This window comes from Pocillopora damicornis, chromosome 3 (assembly GCF_964200805.1).
Source record: "Pocillopora damicornis chromosome 3, jaPocDami1.2, whole genome shotgun sequence".
NCBI classification, from domain to species: Eukaryota; Metazoa; Cnidaria; class Anthozoa; order Scleractinia; family Pocilloporidae; genus Pocillopora; species Pocillopora damicornis.
In genome coordinates this window covers 25,216,100-25,238,756 of record NC_142672.1, presented here as the reverse complement: position 1 = coordinate 25,238,756, position 22,657 = coordinate 25,216,100, and the positions used below count along the sequence as shown (strand labels likewise).

Genomic DNA, 22,657 nt, shown 5'->3' with positions numbered 1-22,657 from the left:
GGTGCAGCGCTCTACCAACTGAGATTTTAATAATATGTTGGGTCTAAATATACCATCCAAGTGATGAATAATGATTTTAGATATATGAAATTCATATATTTGCACTGCGGTGAAGAAACGAATTTGAGAGATCCTCGCAGCCAAGAGCACTACTGAAACGAGTAGTTGAAAATAGGACCGGAAAAAAAAAATTCAGGCCCGTACGGGATTTGAACCCATGACCTCTGCGGTGCAGCGCTCTACCAACTGAGCTAACAAGCCAACTGGAAGCTAATTAATACGTTGGGTCCAAATATATCATCCAAGTGATGAATAATGATTTTAGATATATGAAATTCATATATTTGCACTGCGGTGAAGAAACGAATTTGAGATATCCCCGCAGCTAAGAGCACTGCTGAAACGAGTAGTTGAAAATAGGACCTGAAAAAAAAATTGATTTAATTGATTTAAACTACAGCTTTGAATGTGGTTAGCTTGTTGAACTGTCCGATAACAAACTGTCTGATAACAGCTCGTTAAGAGAATTAGTGGAAAACAGGAGTTTTTGAAACCAATCATAATCAAGGGGATTGTGGTTTTTATGATTACAGTGAATAAAAACGCTTTCAGAGAATAAGCGCCTTTCCATTTGCTAGTAAAACGTAATCGCGTGAGTTCTCTTCGCCTTGTACAACGACACACTTCAATGGTCACAGCATATGGAAACCTTAAAAATGTACCTTGCAGTCAAGCAACTTCTCCCTGGGAGCCATCTATGTTACAGAATTTTCATCCAAAAAGGACAAGTTTTACATTGATTTTATTGGTAAATCATTAGCTTATTTGTTAACTATAATCTTCCTTTGGGTCTTAAGCACTTTCTGCGACAGAACGAGATGGAAAAAATAAATGTACTTTGGTCAGTCATACCGATTTCACTCGTTCTTTCATTTGACTACGGATCACAAAATTAGATAGAGGACTATAATCGTAACTCCACCAAGAAAGAAGAATGTTGTCTTAAATTTAAATCAAAGCTGGCCGATAAACGATAAAAATTCTTATTCGAAAAGATATCAACACTTAGTCTGTGGAGCGGACAAAGATACTTGTATCTCGCTATTACTTTGTCAAGTCTATTTATAGACTACTAGGTAAGTGGCTGACTCTTCTTATTACCGATTGCTATTTCAACTTACCCTTTACTCGAAGTTATGGAGCAACTTATCTCATCCAACATGTTTTAAAGATGGCTGCGCAAATCAAAGTTCCTTTGAGAAATAAAGTCATAGTCCAAGTAATGAAAAGATTAGTTTCTACAGAATAAATGGGCGGAAATCGGTGGCCTTCCTTGTATCGTACCGGATTGAATCCAAGGAGCAAATGGACAGTAAAACTCATACATATGCTCACACAAATTTGAGAGGATGAGTTACGTTTTTCTGCTCCCTTTTTTCGTCTCGCGTTTATAATCACTGACTCTTCAAGATATAAGAAATTAAATAAAGCACTTGCAACTTGGTATAAAACGCAAACTTAAGGAGCAGACCCGGCACACTGCAATAATAAAGGAAGCGCAACCCAACAAAATTTACACTGAACAGTTTCTCTATTTAAATACTGATGTACATATTTTCGTTACTTGTCACGCATTATTTTCAGAGGAAGTTGATAGAAGTCAGAAGTTTCACCAATAAATTTACCATTGTTTCACGAAATTTGCAAAAACAGCTGAAAAAGATTGGTGTGAACTAAAGCATTAAGCGAATTACGCATCATGTTTGAAATACTGACGACGTAAACCCCTGCCTTTTAACATTCAATGGTTTTGGGCAAACCCTGAAAATGTGATGTAACTTGAGAATACTGAAACGTTAGAAAAAGCATGTACACTCACTAACGCTTCCAAAATGAAAATTTACAAGAGGATTCCTTCAACGAGTATGTAAGGAAGGAAAAATGAATCATGTGACACCTCTAATGAGGACATCATCAAACTTCCTGCTCAGTATGTCTGTGCTTATCCTCAACTGGGGGGACCTTGATGACAATGAGGTGGGGGGAGGGGGACTAATGGTAAGATTTTTGGACAAGCCTTTACATTAACAATACAGCGGACGAGTTCATTTACTGTCTCGTGTTTTGAAAATGTTACTACTCTATTTCTGAATTTGTTGCAATCTCTCTTGATTATTCAACGAAAAAGAAAACCATATCTTCAAAAAACGTTCTCCTCTTCCACACTGTTTTTATTTGCAAAATGCACTGAGCTACACAATGATTCCTGCAGAGGACATCATGGACTTACTAAAGCTTTGCCTAAAGTCAACTTACTTTCATTACAACGGTAAACACTACAAACAGTTACACGGTACAGCTATGGAGTCTCCAGTTTCTGTTGTGGTAGCAGAAATTGTGATGCAAAACATCGAGAAACGCGGTGTTTAGACTTGCCGACAACGATACCGCTTTTGTTATGCTACGTTGACGAGACATTTAACGCCGTATGACGCACCGAAATTGATGCATTTCACCACCACCTTAATGTACAAAACACTGACATGCAGTTTAACAGAGAGGTCGAAGAAAATGGTAAAGTACCTTTTCTAGACTGCCTGGCAAGCCGTGAAGACAACTTATTAAGAACAACAGTTTACAACGAACCGACACATCAGACATGGTTTGATGCGACTCTGGTTTACAGATTTAATGAATGTAACCGAAGAAGTTACAATTCATAAACCCAACGTTTCGACACTCCTGTCTAGTGCCTTCATAACCGACACATACCAGCAGATCACTCAGGGGAACGAGTCATCCCACAACCCGACATCACACAAAGCCACAACTATCAGGACTCTAACGCGACGAGCGCAAGTAGTATGTAACACGACAGACAACTTATCCGACGAGAACAAGTACCTTGATCATGTTTTTTCGAAGAAAAATTTCAACGAAGACTTCATCCGACGACTTGAACACTCACCGACCTACCACTACTACCGAAGCTAACGACAACGCATCTTCTCCTACTACAGCGACTACACCGCACATAAAGGGCATATCTGAGAACATCTCGCGCATCCTATAACCCTTGAATATCCGGGTGGCTCACAAACCCATTACTACACTACTTTAGTTACTGACTAACGTCAAAGACAAAGACGAATCGAGGAACAGACAGGGAGCAGACTCCCCTCAACATGTGTCAATCACTACAGGCGCCGTACCAACGACTCATTCATGATATTAACATTACAAACGAACCGAACAGAATGACCTAACTTTACTGACAGATCGAGACCGATCAATCACGCCGACCTACGCCACTTGAGTCTTACAACCGATTACATCACGGCAAAACTGACCAATCAGTTTATACAAACCGGACTAAGAACACTCAAGTGACAACAACTATTCCTTGACTCTGATGATGACATCCACTCAGGTTGTCGAAACGTCAGTCACCACTACCGACAACAGTCCTTCTTAGGACTACACTCACACGAACGATCAGGTTGCCCCCGGATTCAAACCATTTGATTTACTGTATTTTATTGCTCAGTTGGTCAGAGGATCGTACTGAGATCCAGAGGTGTGAGTTAGAATTTCAACGAAAACACGAATGAGATACGAACACCATTGCAAGTACTTTAATTAAGTTTTTAATGGTCATGTGCGGCCGAAAATACAGAGAGCCCTTTCCTTTTTAACCGGTTGCATGTGAAAAAAAAAATACCAGCGTTGTGAACGGCGTTTGAATAATTTGTTAACTCCCGCGTGTAGGACTGAGTGGCTCAAGAAAGCCTCTTTTTCCTAGGAACAAGAGAACCGATAAAAGAGCAAAGTAATAAGGATTATTTCTGAAGAATTTCTTGTGGTCAATTAGAATGAAGAAATGTTTGTTGCAATTTGGAATAAATGTGCATTTGTAAATTATTTCGCAAATTGCGCTTGTTCTACTGGCTCCTGCAATTTTGTTGATCTCTGAAAAATTATCCTGTGCTCTTTTCTACAAATGGCACTCAAATCATGTGATTGCCTGTACAACTGGATTGCAAACTTTATTTTGTTTTCGAGACATTAGTGCATCATGTAACATTTTATTCATTTTGCTTTCAAAAAAGAGCTGGAAACATGGCTTCAATAAAAAATACCCAAAAAAAAACTTTCTGTCCATGTCCTCATGGTCATCAGTTTTTAATGACAAGTTTTATTTCTTATATATGTCCAAGCTCCTGCTGAGCGCAATGAGAACACACATGTAATCATGAAATGGATGAGAGGAGCGTCATAGCTGCCCCTGCACCTCACTAGGGAAAAGGGGAGGGGAGACTGATTTTTCTTTTCAGTTCACTAACCTTTCTTCGCACGCCTAAAAAATTACTTAAGTGGCGGGAGGAGTATGCTCCCTTTGACTCTATTGACGATAAACATCCACATCCATCAAATGTCGTCTGTGGGTGTAAAGTTCTCTATACACACATGTTTAAGGTGAAGGTTTGGAAGAATGCGCGACCACCAGATCTTGAAAAACAGAAAAGATCATTATAGGATAAAAAAGGGCAGAGTGATATCTGCTTGTGTTCGATTCGGTTTTTACATTTAACGTATGTATCAATTTAGGGACTTATTTTTTTTCTTGGCACTGACATATGCTTGTTAACGTACGTTGATCTCGAGCTTTCCAGTTTATCTTGATGCAGTTTTCTTTTAGAAACACGACTTAGACCCACCACAGATTAGTTAATTTACTTTCCCTGCAGTTGACTGGTCGTTATGATGTTCATTTTGGTTTGCGACTGTCACTCAAAGCGCGTTAAAAAAAACTGCGTTTTTGGCTTTTGAATTCCTCCTCTGCCGGGGCTGCATATTAATCTTGGAGACTCGTGCATCAAATTTGGTCTGCCTGTCATTACTGCTGATAAATCCTTTGTATGCCCATATAAAAAATCGGTGTGACTGTTTGAAACGTAATTTCAAGGAGTGATTTACAACTATCAGAGTTTTATCGATATTGATTAAAATATGTTTCATTACATTTCCTATGTGTAGGTCCCGTGTGTGTTGTATCGATGCCGGTCCATACTGAAAAGGGAAGTCGTATATTTTGAGCGAAGCTTTCGATCAATCCTAGGTGTTCCCTCTCGAACATCATTTTGATCCTGAAACCGTTGGAATTTGGATGTGGATAGTTCCATAAAAAATGTGAACGAGTTCACAGAAATCAGGTAATTAAAATGCTTCATCCATAACTTGCAGTTGCGTTCTGGCAAAACAACGTGAGTATTTGAAAGAAGGCTTCAACTCTCGAGGTTCTCCTGGTAACTGCAGCCGTATCTTGCTCATTTATTGACACGATTACTAAATTTCAATTGGCAAAAGCATACCAGTTTTCGAACTCATTCAGTATTAAGGGTGCAAGACAGATGTTTTGATGTGTAGACCAGGTTTCTATGGCAATAAAATGTGTTTTAATGACTATATTTAGGGCATATTAATGTTTCATTAAGCTGTTGAAAGGTCTTTCTTAAAAAGGCTGAGGTGGGGGCAGGAGGGTCATTTTTTGGCACTGCTGTGTCCAGCAATATGCAATTTAGGAGGAAACTTTAAAAAAAACGAAGAATCACTCTTGTAACATACATTTTTCAAGAAAATTCGGCACCCTTTTGTCTTTTAGAGACACTGAGGTAATCTCAAGTTTATGAAAGCTAAGAAATGTCAAAATTTGAAATTACTTTAACTCCCATTTCTAACCAAAACTAAGTTGCGCTGCTTTAGCGGTCATTTCAGAATAGCAAGTTACTGCTGCCTCCAAAACTAGTTAAATTGGAATCATCCCTTCACACCAGAGCTTGTGCCACTCGAAACTGGCTATTTCTGTTTTTCAGGACTCCACCAGCAGGGAAGGTACGGTGGTCTTATTAGACTCAGAGGGAATTGATGCAGTGATGGGAGAAGGTTTGGATGACAATCAGATATTTACTCTCACTGTTTTGCTGGCTTCTGTTTTGATTTACAACTCAGCAGGGATTCCCACCAGACATGACCTCAGTGGATTGGAGTATCCTTTACCAAGTACATCAGATTTTAGGGGGAAAGAGATAAGCGGAAGGGGGAAGGGAGTCCATAAATTAGGCATATTTCTGCGTGTACATAAAGGCTTGTATAAGTGAAATACAGGCTCGGTATTTCAACGGGTTTAACGCGTATTCCAAGAGAAAATTTCATGTAGATGTAAATTTACCTTAAAAAAAGGTTGCTGAAAAGCACTTGGAAAACATGTGTAAATGACTTCGGTTGCGCAAAGTGTTCTCGCACGTTTTTTAACTAGTTCTTGAAGCCTATTCGTGAAAACCGATGCATGCACTGCAACTTTGACACGAACGATACCATTTTTTGATCACAAACCTTCCACTAAGCGTCGATGGAGGAGTAGGGCTTATTTCTCAAACAGAGAATGGTAGTTGACCTTACACTGGAAAAACTCTCGTTAAAGCAAATTCTCGTCTATCCTCTTCAGTAAGCAAGAGTAAAACTTTAACCCTTTGACAAAAGAATTTTGTGCCCAAAAAGAGTACCAAGCTGAACAAAGAAGAAACAGAAAAGCTATCGTTCGCGATAGATGAAACGAAAACAATTCTTAACATTCCACGGTTTTATTATGAAGTTGTCCCAACGAATAGGACTTTGCTCCAACGAAGGCAGTGTAAGCGCGAGTGACTCTCAAGAGGACTTAGAATTCTTCCACAAGACTTTTCCATTCTTCATCTGGCTTCTCAGAGATGTCACTCAGTCCATTCCAACAGATTGCAGAGACATTAAGGAGTATTTCCTAACAACGCAACTCATTTTGAAACGTTGGACAGAAATGACAAAAGAATTAATCAGACGCTTCCCTGAAAAACTCTTTGTCACAGCCGCAGAAATATTGATTATATCACTGTTTTCTCGGAATAGACTCTTAGAGTTTGTTATATTAACAAAACACCCGAATGTTCGAGAACATGGTTTTGTTTCTTGGTTGTAACGTTTATTGTTTAACTTTTTGGAGGTGTACTGGTTTCAGAAATGAAAGAAACTTGTCTTTTTTTATATAACTATGTATATGTCTCTCTGCAAGTCCTCTTAACTCAGACGTTCTCTCAACTCGACCAAAAATAATGATAAAAGCTTTCTTTATTCTTTGCATGCAGTAATTGGATAAGTCTGCTCAGTTAATATACATATTGAATTTCCTTAAAACGTAGTCGTGTTCTATAAACAAAGAGGGACTGATTGACTGGTTTACTTTGATTACAGTGATCACTGATCACATTGTAATATGCTCCGTGTCATCGGCGATGGGGATCTAAATCTTGTATTGGCTCGTGATATAAACGTCTATATGAAAGGGATGACAGAGGATCATGGTTTTGTCAAAATAAAGTTCGCCTGATCACCCCTAAAAGACTCTGTAATAGTCTTGTGACCCTCCCCCCCTCCCCCCCTCATTAGCAACTAATTCGCAGTCAATTTTCCATAGTACCCCCTTCATACTCTGTTGGCAACGACTGATCCCCACTCCGTTCCCCACTGAAAACCATCTTCCTATCAGAATCCTTCCCTTCCACCCTAGGAGAAAATGGCTGGTTCCTTATTACAACTACTTTTTAAACCAACCAGGTTTTCAAGGATCAAGGAATGGGACAGGCAGACCACACCCAACAAGTCGCTAAAAGCATTTTGCGTTTCTTCCTGGCTTCGAAGCCTTCAAACTGCCACCACCATCTGTAAATGAAGAGGTCATGAAAAACATCAACAGAAACAAAAGTCAGATCAACAGTGAGTTCTTCTCTGGGAAAGAAAAGTTCAAGGTCTTGTTGAAAAGAACTCTTACTCCTAAGAACAGCTTCAACGACGGGGAACTTGTGACTGATGAAGGTAAAGGTTATTATTGCATCTTCGTTTAACTTTCATCTCCCGTGAAAGAGCAACTCGTAACTTCTCTCAGATTTCTATGCATTTTTCCGACGGAAATTACTGGTTTTGAAGACAAATTTCGAGGGATTAGCTTAATCTCCAAAATCTTAAGTCGCGGCTTACTTCTTGAATTATGGGAGTCACAATCTTATGCCATGTTTTTCAATTTTAGATTATTTCCTACACTTTTTGTCTACTGCATAATTTTCTAATTAAGTATGTCCTTAAACTTAAAGACAATTTTCATCCCTCGATGACCCACTCTATTTCCAGGTCTGGCTGCCTTGGTTGAATTTTACGTGCAGGCCATCAACACTCCTGGAGTGATTCCTAATCTCCAGTCAGCTTGGGACACATTTGTAGCAGATTAATGTTCTGAAGCAACGCACGAAGCCATGAATGTCTACAGCGCCGTCGTGCATTCAAAACTGTCCAATATCATGAACGTGCATTTGACCAAGCAATTGGTCAGTTCCAAGCTAAAACAATCGGAATATCCTCTATTACAACCGAGGGGTACCTGAACGAACTGGCGGTAAGGAGTTTTACAAATTGCTTAAACATTCCTCATTCAGTACTTTGGAATAAAATGATACCGACAAACTTTTGCAAACTTCATCCATTGTTTCCCCAAAATTTTTGTGGGGATGAATAAAATTTTCGATATGTGGTAACATTCTAACAGGACAAACTCTTTATGATTTCACCGCTTAAGGTTACACATTTTCTGATGACTATTTTTCGAGCATATTTTCGCGTCAGATTGAGGCTACTGCTTGTTCATTTCATGGCGGCATCTACTGGACCTAACTCCAATTAATAAGTGATAAATATTTAGTAACTGTCTGGTTATACAACCATGAATGCCACGAAATAATAGTTACAGTGCTTCCCAAAATTCATTGTTGGACTTACTGGGGAGAAATGTTCTTAAATTTCAAATTTTTTTTTGTACAAGTTACTTATAGGAACAACCAATAAATGTCCAGTTACTGTTTGGGAACTAACAACAGCACGGAAAGATGAACGCTGGTATTCACTGTGAATATAAAAGGTCTTTTTCTTTTTTTCTTGTATTTCTCAGTCGTTTGCTGACCGAGAGTATGTCACGTGGCAGACTGAGAATGATCAGTTTACGCGAGAGGCTTGTGACGCTCTCCTGAAGCACCTCAAAAAACAACACTTGGACCCAATCCTCGACCAGCTTCAAGGAAAGGAAGGCGCCAAAGTCATGTTCGATGACTACATAGCTCGTGCCACTGGAGCTAAATGAGTTTGTGCTGCTGTGTTCTTCGAGTTTCATCCGGTAAATAGAGTTTTAATTGGAATTAAAAATTCAGACCAGAAATGAGACAAATTAATGAGTTAAAAGGTTTCTAATCTGTGTCTTACTTTTTTCTCCATGACATTAATAGTTTTACGGACAAAAAATATATATATCAACCGAATTCAGTTCCTTTAATACAAGTACATAGCGATTCTTGGTCTTAGTAACTATTATGTAGTAACAAGAGAATATAACTTTGTAATCTCTTGGTAGTTACCACAAAGAAAACCAACAGAGAATGCAACGATGTAAACGAAAGTTCTACTTTCATCACAGGAAATTATGAGAGAAATGCAACAATACTTGGGCGTGCTGAAACAATTAAAGGACTTTGACAAGAGCTTGAGTCGAGAAATTGCCGCCAAAGCCTATCAAGAGCAATCTATCGTTTGACGATTTCCATTTGTCCAGATCACAAAAAGAGAGTAAAGGAACAAAGAGGACCATTGACTGCTTTTTGTGAGTTTTGCCTTCTCATACGGAAGCGCTAAACATGCACATCTTTGATTCCAGAAAGCACAGACGCACAAATTTTATGGTGATAAATGTGGTGAAATCCAATTAAAGACGTAGAAAAGTAAGCCTTCTAAAAATGCGTGAGCACACTCATTCCTGGGAACTAGGTTTTTGAGTAACATCCGATTTGGTACCAGAGCAGGTGAAATAAAAACAAACAAAAGGCTGACATCTCGTCTAAACGAGTCCTGGTGCAGGGGCCACCCTCTCTGCCTGCTTATTTTCTCTTGGTTCCATTCCAATGTAATTTTTTGATGTGTCAAATTAGATTCATTATTCCTTACTTTCTTTGTTATAAGAATATTACCTCATAAAAACTTTCACCTTCAAATGCCTGAAAATATGTCGTTAGTTTGAATCACGCTAGCGAGAATATATCCCTTTGGGTGTTTTCTAGAAAGATTTTTCAGTATTTTTACCAGAAATTCATTCTGAGTGAATGAGAAATTTGACGATTTTAGCACAGAGGTGAACAAGATTAGATGCCATGAACTTTTTCCTGTCTGGTAATTAGATGGAAATGCTGCAGGCAAAACAGGAACAAGAAAACCAGGTACTCAGCCAACGACTTGCACAAATGCAAAAATCAAATGCAGGCATGGAGAAAACAGTGGAGAGTTCAAGTTCAAAAGCCAGGATTCTTTGATAGAGCGCTACAAATGATACCAGTCTTGAGCGGGATCGCTTGCACCTTATCAAAGTGTAGCGTTATATAAGGCCTCTAAAGTTATCCCATATCATGAACACTGGTTCGATTTTTAAGTAGTTGCATTGTATCAGCTTAGCCGCCTGAAAGTTATGTGACACGTTTTCTGTCAAAGGATATGATGTTGATTTTATTTTTAAAGTGAAAATTGTTTGTTGTCCGTGATACCAATTGGGCTGCAAAACAACTTGAATGTGATCTAAAATAAAATAATTTGAAAAAAGAAACCAATCTGGTCTTCTGATTATTAATAGCTAGTGCAAACAAAATCCCCCTTTCCAGGAATTAACCCCGAAACCTAACATACCATCGTAAGCTGTGTACGAGAAATATCATAAATGTTTGGGATATCAAGCTTGCTTTGCTGCGCTCTTGCGGAAGAGAAATGGGGGAGGAAGGGGACAAACGACAAAAATAGAGACTGCTTGCAATGATTTCTGTCTTTTTTACCGCCTTTTGTGTTTTTCTCGTCGCCAGGTTTAGCACTTGATAGAATTAAATCACAGCGGTAAAAAGGAAAGGATGTATAGATGCCTTTTAATGCTTGCTGATTGAATGAAACAGCGTAATAAACAAGTGGTTAAAGGAAAAAAAAATAAACAAACAAGCATGCAAACAAAAACAAATCATCAAAAACAATATTAGAAACGGTCGGTCGGTGGGACACGAAAGACGTTACTGTTACACAAGTCAGGCCGACAGATTCTGCGATAAATTATCGAGAAAAAAAAGCAAATCAGAACCAAGAAAATTAACCAGTTTTTCCTCTCATCCAGGGGCTGCCCATGTCGAACTAAAGACAACATACTAGTCTCTTGAATTCAAACTCTGCACACAAATATCATTCTGTGCGTGCTGCATTGAGCCGTAAAAGAACTATTTCAATGGCTGTGCTTTAGGATCCAGGCAACAAGGATAGAGGTCGTATCTAGCGTCTTTTTCAACCACTCATGCCATCTATAACTACAAAGAGACAAGGATAATTCACAAAAATCCTTTTAATAAATCAATAAAAGTGAGGCTAAAAAAAGTCACAACGTTGGGTAAAAATATACCAACTAAATTGCTATTTACAATGACAAGTGAGACAAACAAGCATGTTAGCTTGTAACACCAACTATCGACTTAAAATTTTCTGATAATGAAAGATTTTCCATATATCTCCAATTTCAAGCATCATCAATGTAAAGCATCGAAAAATAAGCCTACTTGAAAATTCAACGCTGCCTGTCAACTGATCCAAGCTCAAGGATTCATTCATCTGTTCCTTTTCTCAAAGTCGGCTTTTTTTGTAAGGAGAAAATAAGCTTGTCAGCTAATTAAAATTAATTGAACTAATTAGTTTGAAGTAATTGAGTTGATTAATTTGAGTTAATTTAAATAAATTGAGCTTGCCTTCTGCCAGGGTCTTAGCTGCTCGAAAAGATCGAATTATTGGGAGAGTGAAAATTGTGGTTTGGGAAGGAAAGGAAGCTCCTCTCACTCCTTCCCAGACCTCCAATGTCTCACCTCACACCCTTGACTGTCTCTAAGGAGTCTCTTTCTTCGCGTCAAAAAGTCACGTTTGGGATCTACGCTAAACTATTTTACTCAGATATCCTAAGAAATTCGTTTCGCGTTCAGATCGGCGAAAACACTGAGTAACATCCAGGTATTTTACTGCTAAAAAGAACTTGCATTTCCGGTTACAGTATAAGACGTTTCACGCGGGACTAGAAATTTGGGAACTTCAGCAAACCACCACGACAAACTAAAGGTCTAAATTATGAGCAGAAAAATGGTTCAGCACATGCGTTTTAAAACTCAGTTCATTTCTCAGCACTCCCCTGCAAAACAACAACGTGAAATCACTAAAATTTGCGTGATCTGAGAAGGGAAATACCGACGGTTAATTATCTAAGTTTCCAATTTGAACTCGACGCTGCTCTCATACGTTATGCTGAAATATAGGTGTAGGGCCGTAAGAGACAGTAAGCACGTCCAGAAATTTATGAAATTCTAAATAAACAGTAGTCTCCATTTGGCGCGAATATATGCACGTTGTTTTTCGTATCTGTTGCTGTTCGGAAATTATCCGTTCCGAGATGCGAAAAGTTTCCGAGAGTGAAGCTCGAGGAAAAGTGAGAGCTTTGAGCAACAGATAATATCTAAGGACAAATATACGAAAATATTCTTGCGCCAAATAGAGGCTATTGCGTTTATCTTCCTTGAATTATTTTTGCAACGCGCGGGGAAAGTGTTTACGAACAGTTCACCGTTTATTACGTAAGATGTTCACTTTTCAGTGTTCGCTGGTACAACTGTATGAACACAAAAACATGTCCTTTCTTCTGTAACAACCTACGGCCAACAACAACCCTAATGGACGAAAAGTTTGAAAATCGGGGAATATCAGGTAGGGTTTATTCAAGGATATTCTGCAGTTTTGAGCTAGTGGATATTCGGTCACACGATGCATTTAAACCAATCACGCGCGCGACCAAAAATATTTGATGGGATATATTATGAAATATCATTCTTCTTACTGCTCACTAAATCAGTTGCCATGGAACCTTTTCTTTCGTGCGTTCAGTCAGCTTCATCATCATCATCATCATCATCGAAATCATCGCTATCTTCCTCTTCGTCGTCATCATCATCATTATCATCATCGTCGTCGTCGTCACCATCTTGTTCTCTTCTGAACCTTATTCCTCTTTTTTTCAGCTCAGCTTCTGTAAGACGTTGAATGATCCACCTTCCACCTTTATCTACCTATCACAGGACAAAAAAAGGACACAACATCAACCACAGCACCAATTATGTGAAACTCTCAACTTGCATTTTCACACCAGATAAATATTTAAAGCACCTTGAAACTCCCCACGTATATCGGAATATTAAGTTTCCTTCGCTTGGAAAAATACACCTGTTTCATTAATTCTATGCAATACTCAAATTACATTTTAGCAGACAAGATAAATATTCGTCGCATTCAAATACATTTGTCCCTATAGCAAGCAGTGAAAGAGAACATTCTATTTTGAATTCAAATATCTACAAATGACCACAAGACTTTATTTTACAGCAAGGAAAAAGATCTCAGTTTCAAATAACAAATAACAATGGTCCCTGACGATTAAAATGAGATGAAGGTTTACAAACACATAAACTACAATAAATATTAATTTTTTTAATGGGACGAAAACTGTCTAATATCTTCGAAACTATTTTTCGCATACAAATCATTCAAATCATTCAATAATTTTCCAACCTTGTACGACTACATGCAACGAGTTTTATTCCAGTTAACTTCTCCACTAACATAATTGTTACACGATTGTAAGTCAGACAACTCTAAATATTTCTTTTTGATGATTCGGTGTTCTCGCTTTAACGTTTTTCTTCACCTTCCTTGAAGCATCCTCTCAATGAAACCGTACTTTTCTGACAATACTGTTTCAATCATATACGAGACACTTAAAAAAAATAATGATAAAAAAACAAATTCAAAACAACTTAAATGTTCTCACTTGTGCCTCGCTGAACTAACGCCTCCTTAGCTATCCTCGTATTATTTCATGCTACAGTAGTTTCTAGTTTGCTTAGTTTTGAGATTGGAAGGAAGATGTACCATTTCCGTATTCCTAGAAGCAAAAAGGAACGCCCACACTCCACAGGAAAGACAAGACAGCAACGAGTAACGAAGGCAGGTCCTTTATTCTGGTGATGGCGATGAGAATAAGAATTGTTTATGTTCAGGGAAGCTGCGTAAAGTGTACAAAGAACCAGCTCCAAGGTGTGTGCCAAATTGAAGTTCAAAAATATATCACTTTTTAGGATTTACACTGACACGAGACCAAGCAGAGACAAACACATACGATAGTTAGTTGAACAACTTAAATTTATCTCCGCAGGCGCTTTATTTTATTTAGGACGTAACAATTTTGCTCTAATTTTGGATACAGAATGGGTACAACGAGCTGAAGCTTAATTTTTTTCTCCTTTTTCATCTTTCTTCCTTTTTATGCAATACGAGTACACAGTTCCCCGCCCAAAAAAAAAAAAAGAAAAAAAAATATATATATATCTTCACCGAATTCCCTGCCCGCCTCTCTTCTTTTTTTCAATTGCTTCTCGCTATTATCTCTTTTTGCCTTATTACCAACCACGGAGTATTTTGCTCTCTATTCTATGTTGGTGAGGGTTTAGCCATATATTTTCGTTTAACACACCTAAAAGGATTTATTGTGTAAGGTTTGAAATAGTCATTTTAACAAGTTCGCTATTTACAATGTTTTTCTTTAATTTTTCTTAAAAAGAAAAATAGGTTTCTATGAGAAAGGCGACCGAGGGCTCTACGAGCATCTGACGGAGTTACTCAACATGGGCAGTGCAGCTAAAGACAAAAAGAATCCAACTGACAAATAAGAATAATGAAACCATTTAAGTGCAAGTAAATTATAGCACCGTGTCAGTTTCTTTTTGGATGTTAATCATTTCACCTACAACTTTTGGTGAATTATTTCCTATTATCATTACAAGCCTTTAAAACGTAAATATATGACAATAGAATCAACATGACTCTCGGTTTTTAAAAAACGCACTTGGATTTAACACAAGAAACGATCCTTTTTGTTTGGTTCTTTTTATTTTGTTGGGTTAACGCTTCCTGTTAATAAAAGCCAATAGATGCTGGTACAGATTGTAAGGAAGAACGTCATCGAATCCAAAGCATGTATGGGTTAACAGTAATTTCACGTCACATAAAAAATAAAAAAGAGCATCCCACAGTAACAACACAAGCCAAAAAGTTTCAAAAATTAACGTTGCGCAGAGAGGTTTGGTCAGAGAAAAATTCTCACAATTCTTCTTTTTCTCTCTCTCTCATGTAAGGAATGGCTACAGAAGATTTCTCTATTAAGATTTCGCCAAAACACAAAGACCAATCGAATGAACTCGTATGATTCGAACTCCCAGAGTTTTCAATTACAGGGTAATCAAGCATCTACTATACTGGAAACTACTGTCTGTAAATAAATAGTATCAAAGTGTTAAAAACTAATTTTTTTTTCCGTCTCAATTTAATCTTTAAAATGTTTTTTTGGAAACCGTAGTCAAACAAGCAACACATGAACCATAAACGTACTTAACATGGGCTGTTTGCGGTCTCCGCCACCCCCAACAATGGCTCCTGATGTCACAAAATAGACGTAGTAAATGTCCAAAACAGTGACTGTTCCTGATGTCTACATTCTTTCCCATGCAGACTACTCTGATAAATTGTATCCAAAGCAACTTGCTGAAAACAATATCAAGTGCTATTCTGAAGAGCATCTAAATAAAAATTAGATACAACTGAGTGAAACAACAAAAGACACTTACATGGTAATCGGTAAACATTGTAATGTCTCTTCTATCTGCTGCTGTACACAACTCTTTAACCTCTGTCTTTGTCATCTGAACATTTTCCAGGTCCAGGGTCAGGTACTCGTTCACCTTAGGAACACTGCTGAGATACTGGGCAAGGTCCCTGACTCCTCTGCCAAGTGGATTGCGCCCTAGATAAAGATAGCTCAGCTCTGGTACATCCTTTAGTGCACGAACCAGTGTTGATACTTCAGCTTCACCCATATTTGTATTCACCAGGTCCAGCCCAAACAGATTGGGTACACTGTTCAGGTTCTTGGCCAGTTCAATGATCCCGTGACCCAGTGCATTGCGAGCCATATCAAGAAAGCTCAGCTCTGGTACATCCTTAAGTGCACGAGCCAGTGCTGATGCTTCATCTTCACCCATATTTGTATCCGACAGGTTCAGCTTAGTCAGATTGGGTACACTGTTCAGGTTCTTGGCCAGTTCAATAATCCCGTGACCCAGTGCATTGTGAGACATATCCAGTTCTTCTAACTTGTTTAAGTACTGTAATGAGGCAACCAGTGCAGCACATTCCTTTTCTCCCATTTGTACTTCAACTAACTCTACATCAGTCAACTGTGGCACGTGATGAAGATTCTCAGCCAAATGATTCACACCGCTGTGTAAGGGGTTCCTTGACAAGCAGAGCTTATGCAAATTTGGAGAGTGATGCAGTGACTCGGCAATAAAAGCAACACACTTTCCCGTTAGATTGATTTTGCAAAGTTCTAATTCGTGGAGATTGTCAGTAAAATTAATTCCGTAAATCGCGCTCTCAATCGAAATACCTTCCAAGGCATCTGTCTCGCTCCCCGAAATTTCAATATTTCGAGGAGCTGTTACTAAAGGCAACAAGTTCTTCAACAGAACAAAATCCTCAACTGTTACCTTCTTTAACTCAACCTCTCTCACCAGTGACACACAATGTTGTTGTGTCTGGTAAGATCTGTTCTCAGTCAAAGACAGCGCAATGTTGTTGTCTTCATTCTTTCCCAGATTATCCACAGGTGGCTGAGAAGGACAAACCGGCGCTGATATCAATTCAGAAAACAGTTTAGAGTGAAGTACAGCACCTGTTATGCGATATAGATAGATAAAGTTTCTCTTTTCGCTTTTTTGGAGGAAAAAGTCCACATCGCGTAAATCGGCGTATTTTTTTACATCTTCAATTTCTCCAGAGCACGTTAAAACGACCGCGTTCAAGTCAAACCATATGGATCGAAGATCATCATAATTAGTCTTCCAATCTGAGTAAAATAAATAGTTTGGAAAGCTGTTGGTTTGTTTGAAGAAGTTCGTTTTGGCAGCAATAGACGAGTGTTTCTCATCAAGTATTACAACATGGTTAACACATGAGAGAAATGCAGAATACACCGTTAGTCTGTTTGAGGCCGGACAACAGAACAAACAATCGACACAGACTTCAATGAACTTCCTTTGTTTATAAGACAAATCTTCGTCTGAAGGCGTCCTAGTGAAATTGTAATTTGTGAGACCTTCTTTCTCTGCGATATAATGTAGATGATCAAAAACAATGCCGGAAGCATCTGATGACAACTCACAAACGAATTTTAGAACTTCAGCCATCTTCATTGATTTTTCAAACGTATCCATTCCTGACAGGCAGGTGACAGTTTTATTCTTCTTAACCTTCACTTCTTGAACGATGAACCAGGCTGCGAGAAACTCCTGAACGGACTTGTGAAGAAAATACACGATCTTCTCACGATTCAAAGCAGAAAGTTTGGAAACTTGGAAAAAACCGACATGCATAAGCTTCTCGAAGAGATCACCATGCGGAAATTTGGTGAAGTCAAAATGAAGGCGGTCCTCCAAAAGAGCATCAAAGGCAATTTTTCCTAGTTTGGAAAGTTCCTCTTGATATTTATCTATGCTTTCATCTGTTGCGCCGTTGTCTGAGTCTTTAGTAGCCATATGATCCAAGAGAGTCTGAATAAATTCTACGTAAATGTCCGCACGAGATGTTGGTAATTGATGCTTTTTCTCTTTCCAGAGAAGACACAACATCAACAATAATAGCGGAATCTCAGCCATCTCCTCGAGGTCATGCTCCTCCAGGTATTCAAGTAGCCCTTTAACGTCCTCCTCATCAGGAAGAATCTTACCAGCAAACTGTTCCTTCTTTTCCCGGCTATCGAACCCGTTAAGTTCAAACTGAGCATTACTTGGCCCTCTTAGTTCATCCTCTTTCTCTTGCCGCGTTGCGATCATTACACAACAGTCTCTCAGCTGACTGCCTCTCCAAATCTGATGAATTAAGGACGATTTTCCACCGCTGTACTCATCATATCCATCCAAAATGAGCAGCACTTTCTGTTGGTTCTGACGGACATATTCACACAAGTTATTGACTGCCATCGGGTTATCAGCAGACAACAGTTCAGTAGTTTTCAACAAGGTACAGAGGTCCGGATTATCACAAACGTCTCGCAACCTGATTAACAGTAAAAGAGCAAACTTTTTGAGGATCTCCTTTTTGCCATTTGCCCAATTCACAGCTACTTGTTGAGTGAAAGTAGACTTTCCTATTCCAGGTCTTCCATACACTAGAATTCGTCTACGATTGGGATGACGTTCGTCACCTTCAAATACTTTACTGCTGTCAACCAGCTCTTCTTTCGTTGTCCCGTCAGGTTTTCTGCGGTCTTGTAAACACGTTAACTGTACGTAAATGTCATTTATGTGTACCGTGTTGTCTGGGTCCCATGGTGTTATTTTCACTTGACACATGGTGTCAGTGTACAACGTCCTCAACTGATTCTGGCACCATTCCAAAAATTCCGTTTCAGACGAGTCTGTAGACAAAAAACGAATAGCTTAGTAAAAATTTTTCTCTCTCACAAAGAAAAGAAAATTACTCGAGCAGGTTTTTAAACAGTGAGAGGATAATATCTTTCCATCTGTAATTTGTAACTTTGACAACGCCACTCTTTTAATTTCGAGGGCAAATATTCACATTTTCTCTCTTAATCTGGTCACTTCGGTGTTTTGTTAAGGTAGGGTGGGGTAAACTCGACTTGCGCCTAATTCTCGAGTGCAGTCTTCGATCCTCCCGTAAAGGGGAGAATCGTGGGCTCATTTCACGACCTTCGGATTCTGCGCTCTGAATCCCTCCCACTAGGCAAGAGAGAACTCTATGGTAAGTTTCACAGTAATAAGAATAAAAGAAACAGTTTCCTACTACATCTGTTCATTCAAATACATACCAGCTGTTTTGGTAGACGAAACATGTTGCTCTTGAGAAGACTGGACACTAGAGAAGGATGGTTCTACCAGTGGTGAATGTTGTCTGTCAGTTGAAATATCTTCAAGAACACAAAATCAAACAGACAGCAGTTAGACAGCCCTATAAGGTTTAGGACAGACATGCAGCTACATGCAGTTCAAACCACCATAATTCGAATACTGTGTCCTAACCTTGCTTCCAAAGCTCTCTACGAAAACGAATGTGAGTGTAAGATTTCTAAAAATGCAAAACTACGTGAGGAGTTTAAGACATGTGTGATCCTTCCTACCTCTGCCTAAGAATACAACATTCAACTGCAGTTCTTAGGAGAGGCACCAAGGGACCTACAAGTCTCTCTAGACATACTGGAAATTTGTACACAACGATGATGGCTTAACCTTTTAACTCCCATGAGTGACCAAGACAGAATTTCTCCTCACAATATCCATACAACATCAAGCAGGCAAGTAATGAGAATTAAGAGAAATATCAATTAGAGGGATATTAATTGATCAAATAACAAATTCTCAGAACTAAAATCATAGGAATTGTATGGCAGTCATTTAGAAGAATTACTAATGAGATAAAAGAGTAAAAGGGTTAAGTGATTTCCTAACAACAAGTCCTAACTGTTGTTCAGTTAGCAATGATAATTTGGTTTTATTAACTGAGTTAATAAAGTAAATTGCTGACCGTAAAGAGTTTCTAAAGCTGATGTTTTGAGTGTTAGCCATTTGTTGGACCGATTGGGTTGTGTGTGGTTTATAAAATAAGGGTTAGGCTGATGGGGGATGGGGGGTGGGGGGTGGGGGTGGGGGTGGGGGGCGGGGGGCGTTAAAGGCACGAGTTTCTGGATGTATTATGTGGGGGTTGGAGTCTTCTTCCCTGAGGGAGAATATGGGAAAATATGCTATCAAAAGCTTGAAAGCATCCAACCATCAATCTTTATAGAAAGAAAATTAGAGCTTCTCTATGTTGAGTTGAGGTCAACATCATTATCTTGAATTTCTCACCTTTTGTTAGCCCAGCCCAACATAAATAAGTAGAGCCTGTGAAATTGCTCACAAACATGTAACCTTTCTGATCCAAGAGCTGTTCTGATTGGTCAGCACATGATCGGAGGTCCTTAATCATGTTTTTAATTCAGTTTTGATAATTCGGTTCCAGCACATTTATAAGAAACAAAACTAAACAGCATACAAGACTAGCTAGTGACTGCAAGCAAATGTACTGTAGGCCTAAAAATAATAAAAGTTGATCTGTTTACCTCTGCAATGTGGCCAATCTCCAAAAATACTGCAGTCATTTAGAATGCTGACAACAAGAGAAGCTGCTGTTACACTTGCAAATGTTTGCCAGTTTTCTTTTGCTTCAGTTCCATCTGCATATCCTGAAATACCCTTGACGACGACCCACTCCATTCTCAGATCATGTGCTGCATTGAAGACTCCTGAGACATACAACAGCAAGCTATTATGAATAGAGCAACAAATATTCTCCAACATCTATTGATTTTAACCTCTCCCACTGTTACCAAATTGTTATCAAACATTTGTAAGGAACTAGAGATCCATTTTGGAAAGTCATCTTACAAAAATATTACCTTATATTAGCCCAGGGCTTCAACCCAGACCTCTTGATCTTAAATCCAGTATGTTCACACACTCACAAGCCAGTGCATCTCTCAACACTTGCAGAAAATCTTACCTTCCACATATCAGTATCAACTCTTTCTCTCCCAGGATACAAATATATCCAAATACCTCTTTGAGCAGATTTTACAGACAGTTACTTCATAGGAAAAAGAGATCTTACCCTCTCCTTCTGTTTCAATTGCAATTGCTCCAGGAAATGAATTCACTAGTTCATCCCGTCGCCACTCAGCTTGCACAACCTCAGTACCGCTCAAAATCTCACCACAGAGGACTTCAACTTTCCTTTCTTTAGGATTTTCCAGGGGTGGATTCCAACCATCACCTGCACATTTGATGAGTTCAGCGATGTCTCTGCTTACCGGAGTTGTGAACCCACAAAATTTCTTTCCATCCTGTGTAACCTTCTGATAGGAATAGGTTGTGAGCTTTTCTGATACAACCACATCCCCCAGCTTTGTTGTTTCCTGATTCATACCACTACAGTGGCCCACAGTAAAGACAGCTTTTGGCCTCAGCTGAGTGACAGCATTCTTTACAACAGTCAAAGCACCACCAGGAATTTTAGAGCCCTCTGAGCATTTCATCAAAGCAACATTCAGTTTAACATCTTGATCTTCACCAAGGCTGCCAAAGTACACACGACCAAGCCCTTTAGCATAGCTTCTGAATGGATCATTAATGTAATAGTAGCAGCTTAAGAACTCACAGTCCTTCACTGTTAACAACAGAATGTCAATTGGAAGTTGAACATTGTTCCAACTTTTAATATTCTGGGTTAGTTCACTTTTCTCTGGAAGACTAAAATTGATCTTTGGTGGGTCAACATGAATGTTCTTTGAACTGTTCTCATCAGTTTTCGCTCTTTTTGACACTACAAATCCCATTCTGAAAATAAAAGCAGTACAGAAAATATAAAAACTAGAATTCAGCAACTTATCACCTGGCGATTTAATTTCCCATAATTAAGCCTGGACACAATGACTAGCCTCCAGTCCAGCCCACTTAATCAGTGTTAAATTGATCCAACTGTAGAAGTTAATGTTAAATTATTTTGGAACACTGAATTCTATTAAAGATTATCTTCTTCACTGCCCAAATCTACAAAGACAATCATTCTAAAATCATTAGTCTTAATAACTGAAAAAGACAAAATCAATCACGGTAGGTGTCAAAGCCAAAATACAAATATAGATTTGTGTTTTTACACGACCTTGTACCAAATAGATTTAAAATCCCTGGCAGATATGAATAATCACATCTGGTGGCAAATATCAAAGAAAACTGGACACATCTCCAGTTTGTACAACTAAGCTTATACTGTACTCAGATCAAAACATGATAAAGAATGTCAACCTAAGGTATTGTCTCAAGCCCAGTGCCCAGAGGTTACATGGAATTTACTTTTAAGTTTAAAATCTTTTTCCTAAAGGCAGCCAGTTACATATGAAACACTTTTTTGAAAAATGTTCTTATCAAAGCCCTTGGTGATAATTTTTTTATGTGTTTAAATGGTTGATTCAAGTTAAAATGATTTAATTTGTTGGGAGAGTATTACATGTAAAGTTTTAGAGTACTTTGGAATGTTTGCTTGTTCACTTTATATTAACAAAATAGTAACCCTCAAGGAAACCTACCAAAGAGCTAAATATTTTAACCACGTTGCTGATCACAAAGAACCCAACTGTTTCAATTTTTGAGCACTGCTTAATTAACAGTGTCAACCATGAAGATGGAAACATTGACACCAAAAACAGACAACAAAAATTGGCATCTACTGGGTGCTTATGGTGTATTAAACAATGAACTGATCTTCCACATATTGGTAACAGGAATAAAAAGCTGTGATTAGCTAGGAAGTAAATCAA

The 22,657-nt window shown here is 38.5% G+C and overlaps 1 protein-coding gene and 2 pseudogenes across 4 annotated transcripts in view; 2 read left to right on the top strand and 1 right to left on the bottom strand.

Moving 5' to 3' along the window:
• Positions 1-2,280: 2,280 nt before the first annotated feature.
• On the top strand, positions 2,281-2,994 carry LOC149049024 (uncharacterized; annotated as a pseudogene).
• Positions 2,995-4,432: 1,438 nt separating this feature from the next.
• LOC149049018 (guanylate-binding protein 6-like) overlaps positions 4,433-22,657 on the top strand; it is a 76,839-nt pseudogene continuing 58,614 nt past the window's right edge. The window contains exons 1-7 of the transcript XR_016184753.1: positions 4,433-4,476; positions 5,038-5,190; positions 5,537-5,540; positions 5,874-6,046; positions 6,640-6,824; positions 7,646-7,905; positions 8,218-8,479. The product of XR_016184753.1 is annotated as a guanylate-binding protein 6-like (transcript). The remainder of the gene's footprint in view (positions 4,477-5,037; positions 5,191-5,536; positions 5,541-5,873; positions 6,047-6,639; positions 6,825-7,645; positions 7,906-8,217; positions 8,480-22,657) is intronic.
• LOC149049023 (NLR family CARD domain-containing protein 4-like) lies at positions 11,477-21,677 on the bottom strand. Of its 3 annotated transcripts, none has more exons than XM_089201421.1 (5): positions 20,953-21,677; positions 20,405-20,587; positions 19,118-19,216; positions 15,852-18,706; positions 11,477-13,247 (listed from the first exon to the last, which is right to left on the bottom strand). In XM_089201421.1, the coding sequence occupies exons 1-5, from the start codon at positions 21,674-21,676 to the stop codon at positions 13,062-13,064; spliced, it is 4,047 nt and encodes a 1,348-aa protein (XP_089057547.1). In that variant the 5' UTR covers position 21,677; the 3' UTR covers positions 11,477-13,061. The 3 variants fall into 3 exon arrangements, with proteins under 3 accessions (XP_089057547.1, XP_089057546.1, XP_089057545.1); XM_089201420.1 differs by lacking the exon at positions 11,477-13,247 and adding an exon at positions 15,607-15,666 and having other exon boundaries at positions 15,858-18,706; XM_089201419.1 differs by lacking the exon at positions 11,477-13,247 and adding an exon at positions 15,645-15,774 and having other exon boundaries at positions 15,858-18,706.

Bases quoted from the DNA above. Each gene is read 5' to 3' on its own strand.
- LOC149049023 (XM_089201421.1), bottom strand. From the start codon at position 21,676: ATGGGATTTGTAGTGTCAAAAAGAGCGAAAACTGATGAGAACAGTTCA. The intron at 19,217-20,404 runs GTAAACAGATCA...GTGTTCTTGAAG, and splicing joins AGATTGGCCACATTGCAGAG to ATATTTCAACTGACAGACAA. The intron at 13,248-15,851 runs GTCTTTTGTTGT...GTCCTGTGATAG, and splicing joins TTACCGATTACCATGTAAGT to GTAGATAAAGGTGGAAGGTG.